Source organism: Ascidia mentula, chromosome 1 (assembly GCF_947561715.1).
Source record: "Ascidia mentula chromosome 1, kaAscMent1.1, whole genome shotgun sequence".
NCBI classification, from domain to species: Eukaryota; Metazoa; Chordata; class Ascidiacea; order Phlebobranchia; family Ascidiidae; genus Ascidia; species Ascidia mentula.
In genome coordinates this window covers 4,712,307-4,726,683 of record NC_138566.1, presented here as the reverse complement: position 1 = coordinate 4,726,683, position 14,377 = coordinate 4,712,307, and the positions used below count along the sequence as shown (strand labels likewise).

At 38.9% G+C, this 14,377-nt stretch overlaps 1 protein-coding gene across 1 annotated transcript; it reads right to left on the bottom strand.

Annotated features, from left to right (window-relative positions):
- Window positions 1-1,256: 1,256 nt before the first annotated feature.
- On the bottom strand, window positions 1,257-8,100 carry LOC145911819 (cytosolic phospholipase A2-like). The gene is made up of 19 exons (XM_082999259.1): window positions 8,020-8,100; window positions 7,602-7,683; window positions 7,105-7,262; window positions 6,916-7,035; window positions 6,703-6,743; window positions 6,270-6,405; window positions 6,002-6,138; window positions 5,655-5,789; window positions 5,023-5,116; window positions 4,759-4,876; window positions 4,464-4,688; window positions 4,130-4,173; window positions 3,619-3,725; window positions 3,320-3,447; window positions 3,023-3,112; window positions 2,376-2,488; window positions 1,998-2,202; window positions 1,493-1,638; window positions 1,257-1,334 (listed from the first exon to the last, which is right to left on the bottom strand). The coding sequence occupies exons 1-19, from the start codon at window positions 8,050-8,052 to the stop codon at window positions 1,272-1,274; spliced, it is 2,175 nt and encodes a 724-aa protein (XP_082855385.1). The 5' UTR covers window positions 8,053-8,100; the 3' UTR covers window positions 1,257-1,271.
- Window positions 8,101-14,377: the final 6,277 nt, after the last annotated feature.

Sequence of the window (14,377 nt, the reverse complement as noted above, 5' to 3'; positions counted from 1 at the left end):
ATACGTCTAAAGCTTAATGAAAAAGTTAGCATCATCAGTACGTCTAAACTTAATACATTCTATGGTGTTTAAAGAATGACCATTTTAGTTTTATTTATTGATCAACCGGAAAAAATTGTGTTTAAATATTGAATTTCTATTGCGACTGACGTCACGGCCTTATGTCATATGCCTTATGGCATCGGGGTTAACAGTGACATACGGTATAAGAGAATATAATATTTCTTTGCTGACGTTTAAGCCAGCAGTGTTAGTAATCAATTAGTCTGTTTGAACCGAATTGACAGAAAAATACGCGTTATTCACTGGGCTTGCACATTTGTAATTGCTACAAACACCATTAGGAAAAAAAACTACTGTTCTAGTACACCGCATTGGTGCACGCCAAGTTTAAAGTTCCTATTTATAAGCGTTTTTTGTTTTTTGTGTGTGTTAACTATGAAATGGTTTATTAGCTTGACCATCTTTGGTAAAAAATGTACGCTTGGTTGTGGTCATAAATAATGCATAAGACAAAAGTCCCAAGTAAATTTTTATCGTATTTCGAATATAAGTAATTTTTTTTACTCTGTTTGGAATTGATCCATTCCATCCATATACAAATGCAAGAAAAAGTTCACGAAGACAAAAATGCAAGAGATTTTGCTGTTAACTGATGTCCACATACAATTGCCTTGTGTGAACTAGTAAAGTTTATACAACATAAAAAAGAAAGAGACGGTGTACACGAGAAAAAATAGTTAAAAAATTGAAATATGTAATATTAGTGTTGCAAGCTTTACTAACTTGCAACAGGTTGGATGCTGCAAATATTTGCACTAAATTTTGTAGCGCGGGAGAAAATGTTGAATTAATGTTAATATATCTTTGCATGCGAGTGAACTCACCTCAAAACCCCACAAAAACAGTTTAAGGGTGAAATACTTTTAAGATGGAGGTTATAACATTTGTCCAGTATGTAATTTGCCATGACGATTGTTTCATAATTTTGTTGCTTACAATCATTTACATAGCCACTTACCACAGCATTTACTATTCTGTTTTCGTCTTCTTGCTGAGCTGTAATTGTTTTCACTTCAGAGTAATATTATCAAAATTTTATCAAAGCTCTAACCAGAACAAAAACACCACGCACTGTGTCATAGCTATATTGTATAAAAGACAATCTGATTCGTCGGCAAGAAAACGAAATGATAAGCCATGAATTTAAGCGAATAAAAAACTATTTGCAAAAACAGAACTTATGCGAAAAAGAACACAATAAATTTAGATCAGACAACACCTCCTTTACGTTTTCGTCTAATCACAGCTTTCATGATCTGCTCTTTGATTTCCTGCAACGACAAGATCATTAGTTTGCTGTTATGTAGTTTTCTACGTGCTAGATGTTTTGAAAAAGATTTTAGTTACATAAACTTAAAGGACTATCGATTTATTTGTTATAAATCACAGCATAATGTTTCTTTGGTCGCAACATTTATGAAATTCCCACCGGTATATGTGAAATCACGTTGTGATACATGAGTTGGTGGAGTTGTTCGAACTCAAGTTCGCTGTTGTTGAACTTGTACGTGCTGTAGTTGCCGCCTTTGCTGTACACCGGAAAATCGTTGAAGGGCCTCCCATCATTCATCGATTCTGCAAAACAGGTGAGAACATAGAAACAGCTATTTGTAAACAGAGCCATAATATTCATTGAGAGCTGCAGATATAGGGTGTACACACTGTTTGGACCTATAAGGTCACATCCGTGCAGCTGTTGACTATGGCACTGGCTAGCTTTTACACTAGCAGTCACGCAGATTTCAAATTTGTGGTACCTTTTGGTCCACGTCGATACGTTTGGTACCCAACTGCTAGTGCCCATGAATTACTGTTACGGATCGAAACAGTTTGTACACCTTGTCTGCAGCTCTCGAAGAGGTAGCCATTTAATTTGATTTCGCCCTAACTTCACGCCACTAAATTATCTATGGCGCACGTGACCGCAAACGTACCGTCGAATGGAATGTTTGGTTCATAGTCTTTCAGGTTCTTGAAGGTTTTGTTGCACAGTGTAAACCATAGGACAGTCGGGCAGTCGTCGGTGTCACCTTCAAACACCAAGAATTCTCTGGGCGGCGCGTTAACCAGTTCCTTGACGTTGATTGGTGGAAAAGGAAGACCGTCACGCCACGCGTGCTCCGCTGATTGGAGGATTGGCTGCAGCAAGTAACGTTTATGATGATGCGATTATTATATGACAACTATAAAGAAATGTTCTTAGTTCAACAGTCAATTCTGGGCTTTTGAAAACAATGTTGGTAAAACAAGATCCAATGTTTTGAACCAATGTCGGTTGCAGAGATATAACGGCATTAGAAATGTTTACTGACCATGTAATTATAATAATCGTCGTTGAGGTAGTGGTTCATGTCGAAAACGATAATAATATCAGATCTCCTTGATTCCCGCAGGAAGCTCTCAACGGCCACATTCTTAACAACTCCTGCAAAAATTCCATTCGTCAATAACAGTACGTTGAAACAGAACTCTTTATTTGTATTATGCGGTTCAATTTCGCTCTTTTCGCTATTGTATCGTTTTATAACCTTTCAGAATGAAAAATATCATATCGTAATAAGATACAATCCACTATAAGTAGCATGGCCAAAAGTTTTTTTGTAAGATGAGCACTGGGCCACTTTTTCGACTATAATCCTTTAGTTTAGGGTGATGGCCACTTGTTATTCGAAATCGTTTCCTTTTTCCAAAATTTGTGACGTCGATTTGACGTCTACTAAGGGGCGGTATTACTTATTAAATCAAATTGAAGGTGTTTAGACAAAGTCTATTCTGGGATTTTGGCAAGATAATATCAGCTGATGTAATTTTCCCTGCACATTGTTGTGTTTATTTTTATTTTGTAGATTTTTATCTAATTTCCACAACGGAATCATCCGACCTCGGGCAACATAAAACCTGAGCAAACACGCTTCAGAAAAAAAAGTACTGTTTTGTCGTATATTTTAAAGAAACGCACCGGCGTCCAATATAGACAAGGTCTTCTCATCCGTTTCAATCACTTTGGGTTTTCTGTGCCCCATTCGCTTCAAGATTTCGTTCTGGAAGTCTGTTAAAGACATATTTTTATTTATCAAATTATGAAACATATATATATGTGTCGGATCCTTAACTTACACCAAATGAAGCGAGAGGTACTCGCGAAAGCTTGTGTATTTTAGAAAATAAAAAAAATAGTTTTTTTAAAGAGCGCCAAACCAGGGTAAGAAGAAGAACGAACAGACGAACAGCCAACCCGGCGATTTAAATTTCACACCTGAGTTTTCTTCTAAATCCCGTTTCTTTGGGTAAACAGTTGGTATTGGATGGTAGTTGTAGACACAGCTGTTCACTTCAGCCGTACGTTCAATAAGATAGTTTCGATCTTTAAAGAATTCCATGCCTCTGCGTTGTAACGGTTGTAACGTTAAAGACCCTGACTGCTGCATTAAGGGTCTGACCCGTCCCCTAAGACACCATGCAGCACGACAGCCGCTGAGCCATCGACAATTTCTCAACTTAATATCAACTAACTAACTAAAAGAGTATTTCCATTTTACATAAATTATTTCTAACCTTAATTTTTCCATTATTCCAAATGGAAGAAGCGACACCGCATCTTCGTCAATTGTTGATTGTTGTCTGATCATGACCGGTTTCACCCTTCTTCGATTCTCCGAAGCCTGGACAACACAAATTGACTTGCTTTGTGAAAAAGTTACTGAAATTTTAACAATACTAAGATTTTGAGCACTTTTTTACCACACCGGTGTTTGCAACCAGGACATGCTGGGCACGAATCACGATCAGGTTTTCTTCTTTGTATATGGGTCGAGTGCTTGAACAATGCTGCCAATCACCCGCCCAGGTAAAGGTACTATTTATTTATTTAGTTTCTTTTAACCACGCCGGAATTTAAACCCATGATATCCTGGGCACGAATCCCGATAAGGTTTTGTGTTTGGTATATGGGTCGCGTGCTTGACCAATACTTATGAGAAACTGTAATTCTGTCCTTATCCCCCCAGGCGCTACAAGCGGCTCATTTGGCTCCTATCGAATTTTTACCAAATATAACGAAACTTACTATTTCCATAGCAGGCGACATTGGGCCGTGGTGTTTGAGCTCATCTGCAAAAAACAAACGAATACAGATTTTCCACAAGCAGAGGAACATTCCAAACACACAGAAAGGTTCAAAAAGTCTCAACCAAACGAAGGAAAACAAGTGTTTCAGAAACGAGGGAGTAATTTCTTTTTAATTTTGCAGGAAATTTATATTTTTATAGGTTAATTAATCTGTTCCTTCTTGGTAATAAAATGTACGTTTATTTGTGCCAGAAGAACAGATTAATTAAATTACAATACGCCTGTTGGCAACAGCAATTTTATATTTTTATGTTTCAACAGAAATATCTCACCAATTAAGTGCACGAACTCTTGGCTTTCCTCCGAACCAAAGTCGACCATTGTTCTGAGAAGAACCGAAAACGCACACCCGCAACTTCCAATGTAATAATGAAGGGGAAACTCAGGGCATTCCCTGGTCACGATCCCTTCCTCGAAGTGGGAGCCAAAGTACTTGGGTGAGAAGCTCAGTCCGTACCTCGGCATAGAAATCTCAAGCGGTGAATTTTCGACATGAACTGTTTCAAAAGGAATATTGACGAATGCTATAATTGTTTGAAGGCCCATAAAGACAAAAATGTTCACTACCGTAAAATTCACTTGCAGGCACGGTGTCTTTTGCGTGCACTGAAGTTAATATAGGATATGGCACGTCTGCAGTTGTGACAATATCCTTTGCCAGTTGCGACATTGTAATGTTCATTTTCTGCAAACCGATAAAAATACGTTTGTACAGATGCAAGCGTACATATTATGTACGCGACAAACAAAATTTGAGGCAACTCAGCAAGGTTTAAAAGAAAGAAATGGTCAACGGTTATCAGCAAAACATGGATGGAATAAAAATCTTACGTCTCCCAATAACTTGTCGCCAACGGCATAACCAAAAAAGTCGACGAATCCGGTCGGCTGATCGTGAGCTTTTTTCAATGACTTGTAACGCTTTCTGTAGAAACACGTTGCAAATTTTATCGGGACTTCACGTCACCAGCAATCAATTGACATGATCACCAGCATATATCTTGATTACAAGTAGCTATATAATTCAATTTCTTCAATCCGCCGTGTCAGTATTTGGTCTCTAACTATACTACATGCTGGTGCACTGTTTTGAACAACCTTACTGTTAAACAACTCTATTTGTATGAGCTTTTGCGAGCTTAATCTCGCTTCATCAGGTGCTGCAAATGACGTGACATAGTAAAATGCGTTACCGGCACTAAAACAAGAAAGAAAAAACGCACGAAGAGGTCACCTCTGAACAATGCCACATCGAAAGGTTTGACTCTATCAACCACGGTTTTAATTGAGGCTGGGGTTTTTGAGCCACTACACGCACCAAAGTGACCAACGGTGATTACCTGTTCGTGCGTTTTTTTCTTTCAGCCAGTCTGTTCAAAACAGTGCACCAGCAAGTACTACTGGTATATACGTACAAATATATGAACCAATACGGCAATGTATAAACATCCAATGCCGTTTACTTAAACTTATTCCAGAACTGTAGATCCAGTAGACGGTTGTATACGTCGTGAGTCATTCTCTCTTTTAGCCACTGGTGATATTTTTCCTGTTTCTCGTTCCTAACTCCATCGTTGGCATACGCGCTGCACAAGTACCTGTAAATGTATGAACAACATACGTTTGGATCTTGTCGCTTTCATGACTAATCCTGTGCAGCATTTCGATCGCTTGTGACAAGATAGCAAATAGGGCAAGTTCACATTACCTGGTTGTTGTGTTTATGCTTATGTTCAACAACATCAAATGTTATCTACATTGCGCTAATCAAAGAATAACAAAAACGATCAAAAGCGATGCAAATCCTCACCACGAGGATCCGGAAAGGCCACTAGTGTAGGCAAGAGCATCCAACAGGCCGGCGTCTTTAAGTGCGGCCATTCCTCCACTCATGCCGATCACTGCCCTGTATCCCCCTCCAGAACCAGCCATAGATATTATAGGCGTCTGCGAAACACGAAATACACGAAAGGTTTTGAGTCAAAGCTTCTGTAACAAACATACGTTGGCGACAAGAGACTATAGTATTTACTTGACTTGAAAGGCTAGAAAAACGATTTAATGTGGATTGTTTGAACCTGCTCTGTTGTGAAGGCAGGAGACTGATTGCCAAGCAATTGTTCCAAAGCTGTTTTGACTTTAGGAATTCGGAGTTTCAAGAAAGACTTTTCTTCCTCGCAAAGATCCTCCGAAATCCGAAATTCCGGTTTATATCTAAATTAAATAGGAAAGATGAGAGTTTGATTTCTTGAAATTGCCTGTATCGTCTCTATGGCTGACAGAGACTCAGTAACGGATTAGCACAAAACTGCGTTGTTGTGTTGTTTTTTAGCGATACCGATGATGCCTGCACAGACAGGCGAAATATATATGTCGTAAAAACTTGAAACAGACAGACGACTTAAAATTTTTTATCATGTTAAATAGGAAAGAGACGAACTTTAAACAATAAACAGAGGTATAAAAAAACTAACTAGTGTCGTGCTTTGAAACGGCAAACTTAAAACTTACTGTGTATGCTTGGAAAATTCCACAACGACTTGGCCTCGGTTCTGGAGAAAACAAAAGCATAGTTTGTACACAAACTTAAGTAAAAAGACCTTGTGGTGTATAATCTAGTGTCACGCAATTCGCACTTATTTTATCGAGTTTGGTTTAATGCTATTTTGTTCAGTTTTCTTCTGCGTGCTCTCATGCAAATACTGATAATAAAAACTGTTTTACCTCTTCGAGGTTAAACGTCATTTGGATGCGTTCGTCAATCTTGACACTCGCTGCATCGAATTTAACTTTCCCAATTGTGTCATCGGACGAGAATTTCCCGTCATCGTCGCATACTTTGATCTAACGTGCAACACCGAGCGTGTTTTCGTTTCTAGTTGAGAAAAATCTTTTTACGAAATAATTTCGAACCTTGATTGGTTGTTTGGAGTTCAGCTTGTCCTCGGGTATAATAAACCGAAACGTTTCCTCAACCTCAGCTGTTATCTGGTTGGTTTTTGTTATGGTTCGGTACTTTTTCTTCAACCAGGGGCATTTCACGACGACGTAAGGGTCAGGCGTGTCCAGTACTGCACAGAGATGGAAAAATAGCGAATGGCTAATTTTGGACCGCAACTACAGGTCATAACGCTGTGTAACGATTTAGTAGTTTGGTGATGTCACATAGCACGTTTTTTTCCGCAATTCTAACTAAACAAACGGGTAAGGTCCTGTATTTCGTCCCACAAAAGACGATGGACGATGCAAATTACAAACGTGTAGTTAATGTACGAAACATAAACGGTGCTACTACTGTTTAGTTTGCTAGCGTTTTTTAAACATTCGGCAGTCATTCGGAATATATGCAGTTTTGTTGCACTAAACTTAAAAGTATTGCAACAAAAGCTATGGAAAAAAAGTAAAGTTACCTTTGTCATGAATAAAGTGCAATGAAATGTTTCGAAATCCGACGACTTTTACGCTCAGGACACATTTGCGCATCTGTTCGTGCTGCGTTAAAAAATACTAAAGATGAATTGTATGCTTTACAAACTACAACACACCAATATTAATAAAATAGGTTTAAAGGAAATCAAAAACATTCCAAAATGTTTGTGTAAAACAGCCATAATCATTGTGAGCTGTTACCTGTGGTACCCAACGGATTAACGTTGACCGAAAGGTGCCACAAAGTGGAAATCTGCGTGTCTACCAGTTTAAAAGCTAGGTTGCAAAAAAAGTTACTATTTCGAAAAAATGTTTCACAAAAAATGACTTTACTGTTTGTTTACTGATCATACGTTCAAGTTTTTGATTAGCTACTCGTTACCAATATGTCTTATTCACCTCATTCAAGGAATCTCCGTTGTTTAGACCCATGTTCCGTACCCAGAACTAGTTTGGCATTTGGTAAAAACTTAATCCACGACTATCAGAAAATCAACCACTATGATTAATTTACGTTTGTCATACTTTAGCTTTTCGAAATACCTATTTATTCACCAACTTAAACGGTTTAGGGTACCTGCTCGATGTAGCCTTTCTGTATCAGTGTCCTAACTAATGCATCAAACAATCATTTTACTTAAAACAATCAAGCAGTTCTGGCGCAAAATCTCCTGTCCCAGCAACGCGTCAAGTGACAATGGACTGGCTCATATACGATTCTCAGTGACGTAAACGCAACTGTGCGCCAGGGCTTTCCCAGATGACAAATTTTGTTTCCCGCTGTTTCGTCGCAGCTAAACCGCAACCGCCCCATGATTACATTTACTCACTCCTTTCTTTCACTTTTGTCGGTTATTCTCGCGTCATTTTTGCGACGTGATTTTTGGCATGTCGTGCTACGTGGTTTTGATCACAAACGGATGACACGCAATACACATCTAACAAATGTATTTGAAACATTTACCTTTTTCTACGGCTGTTGGTTAGGGAGGCTTAATTAATTTACCGTTCTTGATAGCTGATGCGTTGCCGAGGCGAGGAAAGTTTGACTAACTTTATGCTGATGATTTCTATGCGCTAATCCTTTGACCTTATAACATGCGTGACGACACAAACTTCTTGTGAAAACAACTTGTCTATATTTCTCTCTTCATTGACCTCATGGCAACCTTCCCAGTTAAGTGATAACCTACACCATTCACTGGGTCCTATATATATACAATACTCATACAGCCTTGCTTGAGTTTTATAATATTACCTTTATTTCACCGCACTGAGATGAGGCGAGTTCCTCTCTAAATAGAATAGATCTAATATTGTATTTAAATTCAAATAGGAAGCTTTCATATGAGCACTGTTTCCATTCAATACGTGCAGGCCGCAAAACAACAACAACAAACCTTTTGAGCTCTCTATTTGCTCGTCACCAAGAAACAACACTAATGATATTATTTATTTTTATTACAAGCCAGTTGCTTCCGGCTGACTAAGCCTTTTCAGATGACAAAACTTACCCGTATTACACATGCGTAGTGATTACGCGACAAATACGATGCGCTTTCGAGTTTGTTTTACACTCTGTAGTGTTTGTTTGTGAGAGAGTGTCCAATAATACTATCACTATGTCACCAACACTTGAACAGGTGCTTCGTAGGTGCCTGGAAATATATTTTTGGGTCATGTAAAAGTGACGACATTCATTTCAATCCATTCCAATTTTCCCTTCAATTGCATTGGCCGCCAAATGTCATGTTTATATTTGGATCCAAACATCAATTAAACTAACGCATGGATTTACTCGCTTTTCTAAAGGGACTTTTTGATTGAAGTCATGGCAGGTCAAGCAGACACTAAAAAGGAAACCAGTCAGCAACCACTTGCTTCCACACACGCAACAGGGGAATGATGCTGCCTTTTGGTGACTCGTGTGTGTTGTATTTCTTCTCAGTCTTGCGCAGTCATGTACAAAAGCAACAGGAAATAGATATTACGTTTTGTGATGCAATTATACCCCAAACATCGCAGCAATACATCATACATAATCAGTTTTGCAAATAGACGATATTTTTTGTAAAATCGGGTGTGTTGTTCGAAAACGAATACATAATATACAAAAACAGTAAATTTTCTTATTGGGTGCCTCAGAAAGACGAACTAAATTGACCAAGTGCGCGCTTATGAGTCACGTGTTTGGGACCTGCTAAAAGCCCCGCCGCGCTGCAGTGGCCTGCCTCCATACAATGGGTTCATAATGATTTCCTTCCACGTGTCAAACGTCAGCATCACTCCGATTAAATTCAAAGCAGTTGTTGGGCCGTACGCAATGAAGGGTGTTCGGTAAAAGGAAAACGGCACAAACGCGTTGACAACACCGGTGACAGCGTCACTTATAATGCACATCACTGTTATCACAAGGGAACGTTTGAGCAGACGAAACCCTGTACCGGTTTGAGACTTGTTCTTGGCTATCTTTAAGGGATAAATGAACAAAACAAGCATCATGCCTTGTCCGGTGGCATTGATTGCGGATCCAACAAGGAATGGCCAGGTGTGAAATCTGTTTAAGTGCGTACAACCATAAACAGACGATCCATATTCGTTTATCACGTTAAAAACGACTGCAGCAGAATTAAGCGCAAAAATCATTAAAATTACACTGAGGTAACTTATCACTACCGCCCAGCCCTTGTACAGATCTTTCAGCAATCGCTTTTGATACAATGACCGTTGCTTGATCCATAGAAATAAATATACGAACGAAGTAGATATCACGTATAACTCAACCGCGATTTCCGAGAGAACATCGCAAGTCTTGTTGCTCTTCCACGGCAAATCCAACGCGATTTTAATTGGAAGATAAACTGTCGCTGAAAAGGCCGATGCACAAGCTGATATGTATAAAGTGCGAACAGATTTTCTTCTGTTTGAAAACTTTCTGCGCTTGATTCCATAGCTTAGGAACGACACGAATATCCACAAAGACAGTAGAAAGCAAACTGCGTCGGATGATGTCGCTGCAATCCACGATATCTGGGTTTCAATTGTCCCGTTTACAATGAGTAAACCGTCACTGGAATCATTTTCATTCATTTTGAATACTTCCATTTAGCGATGTCATTCAATGGGTTTTGTAGCCTAATGTGTCTACCAGTGATCAGCAGATCGATCATTGGAAAAGGGCTCAAACAATCAAGTCAGTAATAATTAATTTACATGTACATGTGCACGTGTATGTAAGAAAATAGCTTTTGCGATACATTTTACCAAGGGCTATACATACAAGTATGGATGTCTGGCGTAGCGTATTGCCTCAACTAAATCAAAATCCAACTCGTTTTTTCCTTGGTTGTGTCTAGGATCATATATTGATAAATAAAACCTATCTTGCTGCTTTACGATCCACTGGTGTAGGTTTCCATAATATTTTATAATATATTTACTTATTGACACAACTAGAACTAATGCTCTTCATTCGGACACAACACCACATTGTACGATGTTTATCACACTACCTTCCTTTATATACATTGTCCATCGTATCTCTGCAACGAATAAATTCTCTATGACCGTGTAGCAGAGGTAAATATATTAGCTCAGACACACGGTGGTGCTTCCTCATCATAGTATGTTAAATGGTCTTCCGTTAGTCATCTCTTCCACATCAAGTTTTGTGCAAGGAAAGGAAGTCGTCGATTTAGTCACGAAAAGGTGCATTAAAATGACAGTTACGGATTACGGTGTCCAACAAATGACTTTGCATCAAATCATTGCAACGATTCATTATACCAGCAATACTTGAGTGGTTTTCAGTCCTGTTTGCATCGTAAACGACGATTATTTCGCAGTAAAGTTATCACATAGGTGATGGTCCATCGGTGTTTACCGGTGATTATCTGATGCCCTGGCGTACACAAGAAGGACGTTGTGCTTAGGGACAACGAGTGAGATCACTAACTCAAAAAAGATTCAGGGAACTGAGCCATCAAAACTTTGTTTTCTTATTCGAAATTGCATTATCGTGTGAGATTTTCAAAACTTGCGTTTGAAAAAATAATATTAAGAACGAGAGAGCAAACTGATTAAAAAACGTAAGAAAACACCACTGCAAATGCTACAACTGCGATCCGGACAAGTATTAACTTTAACAAACTCTACTGATGCAGTCTAGACAAGCATCAGCTTTTGCGCGGGACACAGTTAACGTTGTTCATTATTAGGAATAGTGAAGCTGCTATATTAAAAACATCCTGGCTGCATTCATCAGGTTTACACCATCCTCACTCTGATGGGTGCAACATGCAACCGACAATTAAACGTGCATTTAACACATTCCCATCTCCCATCGCCCGTCGTTAGCTTGACTGGTTGTTGAAAATTGATCAAATATTTAGAAATACGCAAAAAACATCAGAAAATTTAGTTTCGGAAGCAAGCACATCGTTTGAATCTTAACAATATAAACAAAAACAAATTAACACTCTGCGTGATTTTGTTCTTACGCTAGCTACGCTCCCGCCTGCAAAAACAATCCAAAATACATGGGTTCAAGTATTTTACATCACGCTCAAAATCCAGTAAGAAACACAATAAAAGCAAATGGAGGAGAATGCTACATTGATGAGGTTGCACATCTTATAAGTATTGGCATGCGTCCAAGCATTTTCCGAGGTTTGAAACTAACTGAAAATAATTTCCCATATAGGCTACGCAGTAATATTTCATGCAATGGCATGATCAGCAGGATAGCCCCACTGCGCAGGTCCTTGCTTGGCGATCGCAGCCATCGTATCACGATCATTAGGTTTGCAAGCTTGGCAGCCCAGACAAGATTTGAATCTTGCTCCGACTTGTCAGGAAAAAGTGACTGATCCAGCTAGGCTGCATCGCCTGGGTTGCCAAGCCTGCAAACCAAACAAAATTCTCCATGTAATATATACAAGGTTCGAAAAATTTTCTCTGGCAAATTAGAAATCTCAAGCATAAAAGGACAATAATATTTAGAGCGACGGAAGCGAAAAATTTTCGACACAAATTAAATAACCACACCAAAGTGTTAATGATATTGCTGTGGTTCAAATTATCTGCTGCCATTATAAGATGATGTTAAATTTTCCAATTCATTTTCGATTGTCAGGTTTTATAGCAAAGGCCTTTAGAATGAGCAGATTAATTGTCGGGTAAGTTTACCCATAGATTCGGGGCCGGACATACGTAAACCATAAACCAAACGACGTATACTCATGAACGAACTAATCGGCCATTTGTCATCTATTTATGACATACTGAATCCCCGCTGCCCTGCAGGTGGTCCGGATCTGCGCCAAGAGATGGAAATTATTTCTTTCCACGTTTCAAATGTGAGCAGAATACCAATTAGATTTAAGGTAGCTGTGGGGGCGTAGGCAACGAACGACGTGCGGTAAAAAGAATACGGCACAAACGTGTTGACAATACCGGCGACAGCGTCACTCATAATGCACATCAATGTTATCACAAGGGAACGTTTGAGTAGGCGCAGTCCTGTACCATTTTGGGACTTGTTCTTGGCTTTCTTCAAGGGGTAAATAAACAAAACAAGCATCATGCCTTGTCCCAAAACATTGACTGCGGATCCCATCAAGAAGGGCCAGGTGTGAAATTTGTTTACGAACCTGCAACCGTAAACAGACGATCCATATTCGTTTATCACATTGAATATTATTGTTGTTGAGTTGACTCCGATAACCATTAAAGTTACACTGAGGTAGCTTACCACCACCGCCCAGCCCTTGTACAGATCTTTCAGCAATCGCTTCTGATACAATGTTCGTTGCTTGATCCATAGAAACAAATACACGAACGTAACAGCTACGGCGTAAACCTCAACCGCAAACAAGGAGAGAAGATCGCAAGTCTTGTTACTCTTCCAAGGCAAATTCAACGCGATTTTAATTGGAAGGAAAACGGTCGTGAAAAATGCCGTTGCACAAGCTGTTGTGTATAAAATGCGGACAGACTTCGTCTTGTTTGAAAACTTCTTGCGCTTGATTCCATAGCTTAGGAACGACATGAATATCCACAAAGATATTAGGAAGCAAACTGCGTCGGTTGATGTCGCTGCAATCCACGATATCTGGGTTTCAATCGTCCCGTTGACAATCAACATAACATCGTTAGATTTACTTTTATTCATTTTGAACACTTTTATATCTTATATTTTTGAGGAAATGTACTGATTTTTGTTTAAATGTCTGACTGGTCATAAAGTAATTGGAATTTACAGTTTTTCGTCATCAGAAAATCACTAAACAATGTGATACATTCTGCAGCATGCTACATAAATTCATACAAATTATGTCACTTTTTGCTAGTTGTATACCATTGTCGCTACAAAGCATGTACGGGATTATGCAACCTGAAACCTGCATCTCTACAAATGATTTCTTCTCTATGTCATTCTTCGCCGGAGAGAAGCAGGTTTAAAACTTTGATCCGTCCTTATTTAAATTTGATGACCTGGTGTTAGTCATCGCTTCCGCATATATTTCATTGCAAGGGAGGCAATCGCTCGTTTAGTTTTTTTATGAGGGCCAAAAGTATAGTTTGAAAGAACGTTTCAGCGACTAAATATGACTTTACATTTAAGGCGTATTTTTGTAAGGAAAAATCAGTTGCCATTTTACAGAGTTTCATTTCTATCAAAAACGGTAAATAACCTGTTGTACCAAAAAGATGAGGTCGCTGTCTTTCCTGTGTTGAAGATTGATCTCACAGAGTA

Coding starts and splice junctions, on each gene's coding strand:
- LOC145911819 (XM_082999259.1), bottom strand. CDS start 8,052: ATGGGTCTAAACAACGGAGATTCCTTGAATGAG. Junction 5,117..5,654: donor CAGTTCTGGAATAAGTTTAA/GTAAACGGCATT, acceptor GTGTTTCTACAG/AAAGCGTTACAAGTCATTGA. Junction 3,726..4,129: donor TGTCGCCTGCTATGGAAATA/GTAAGTTTCGTT, acceptor TGTGTTGTCCAG/GCTTCGGAGAATCGAAGAAG.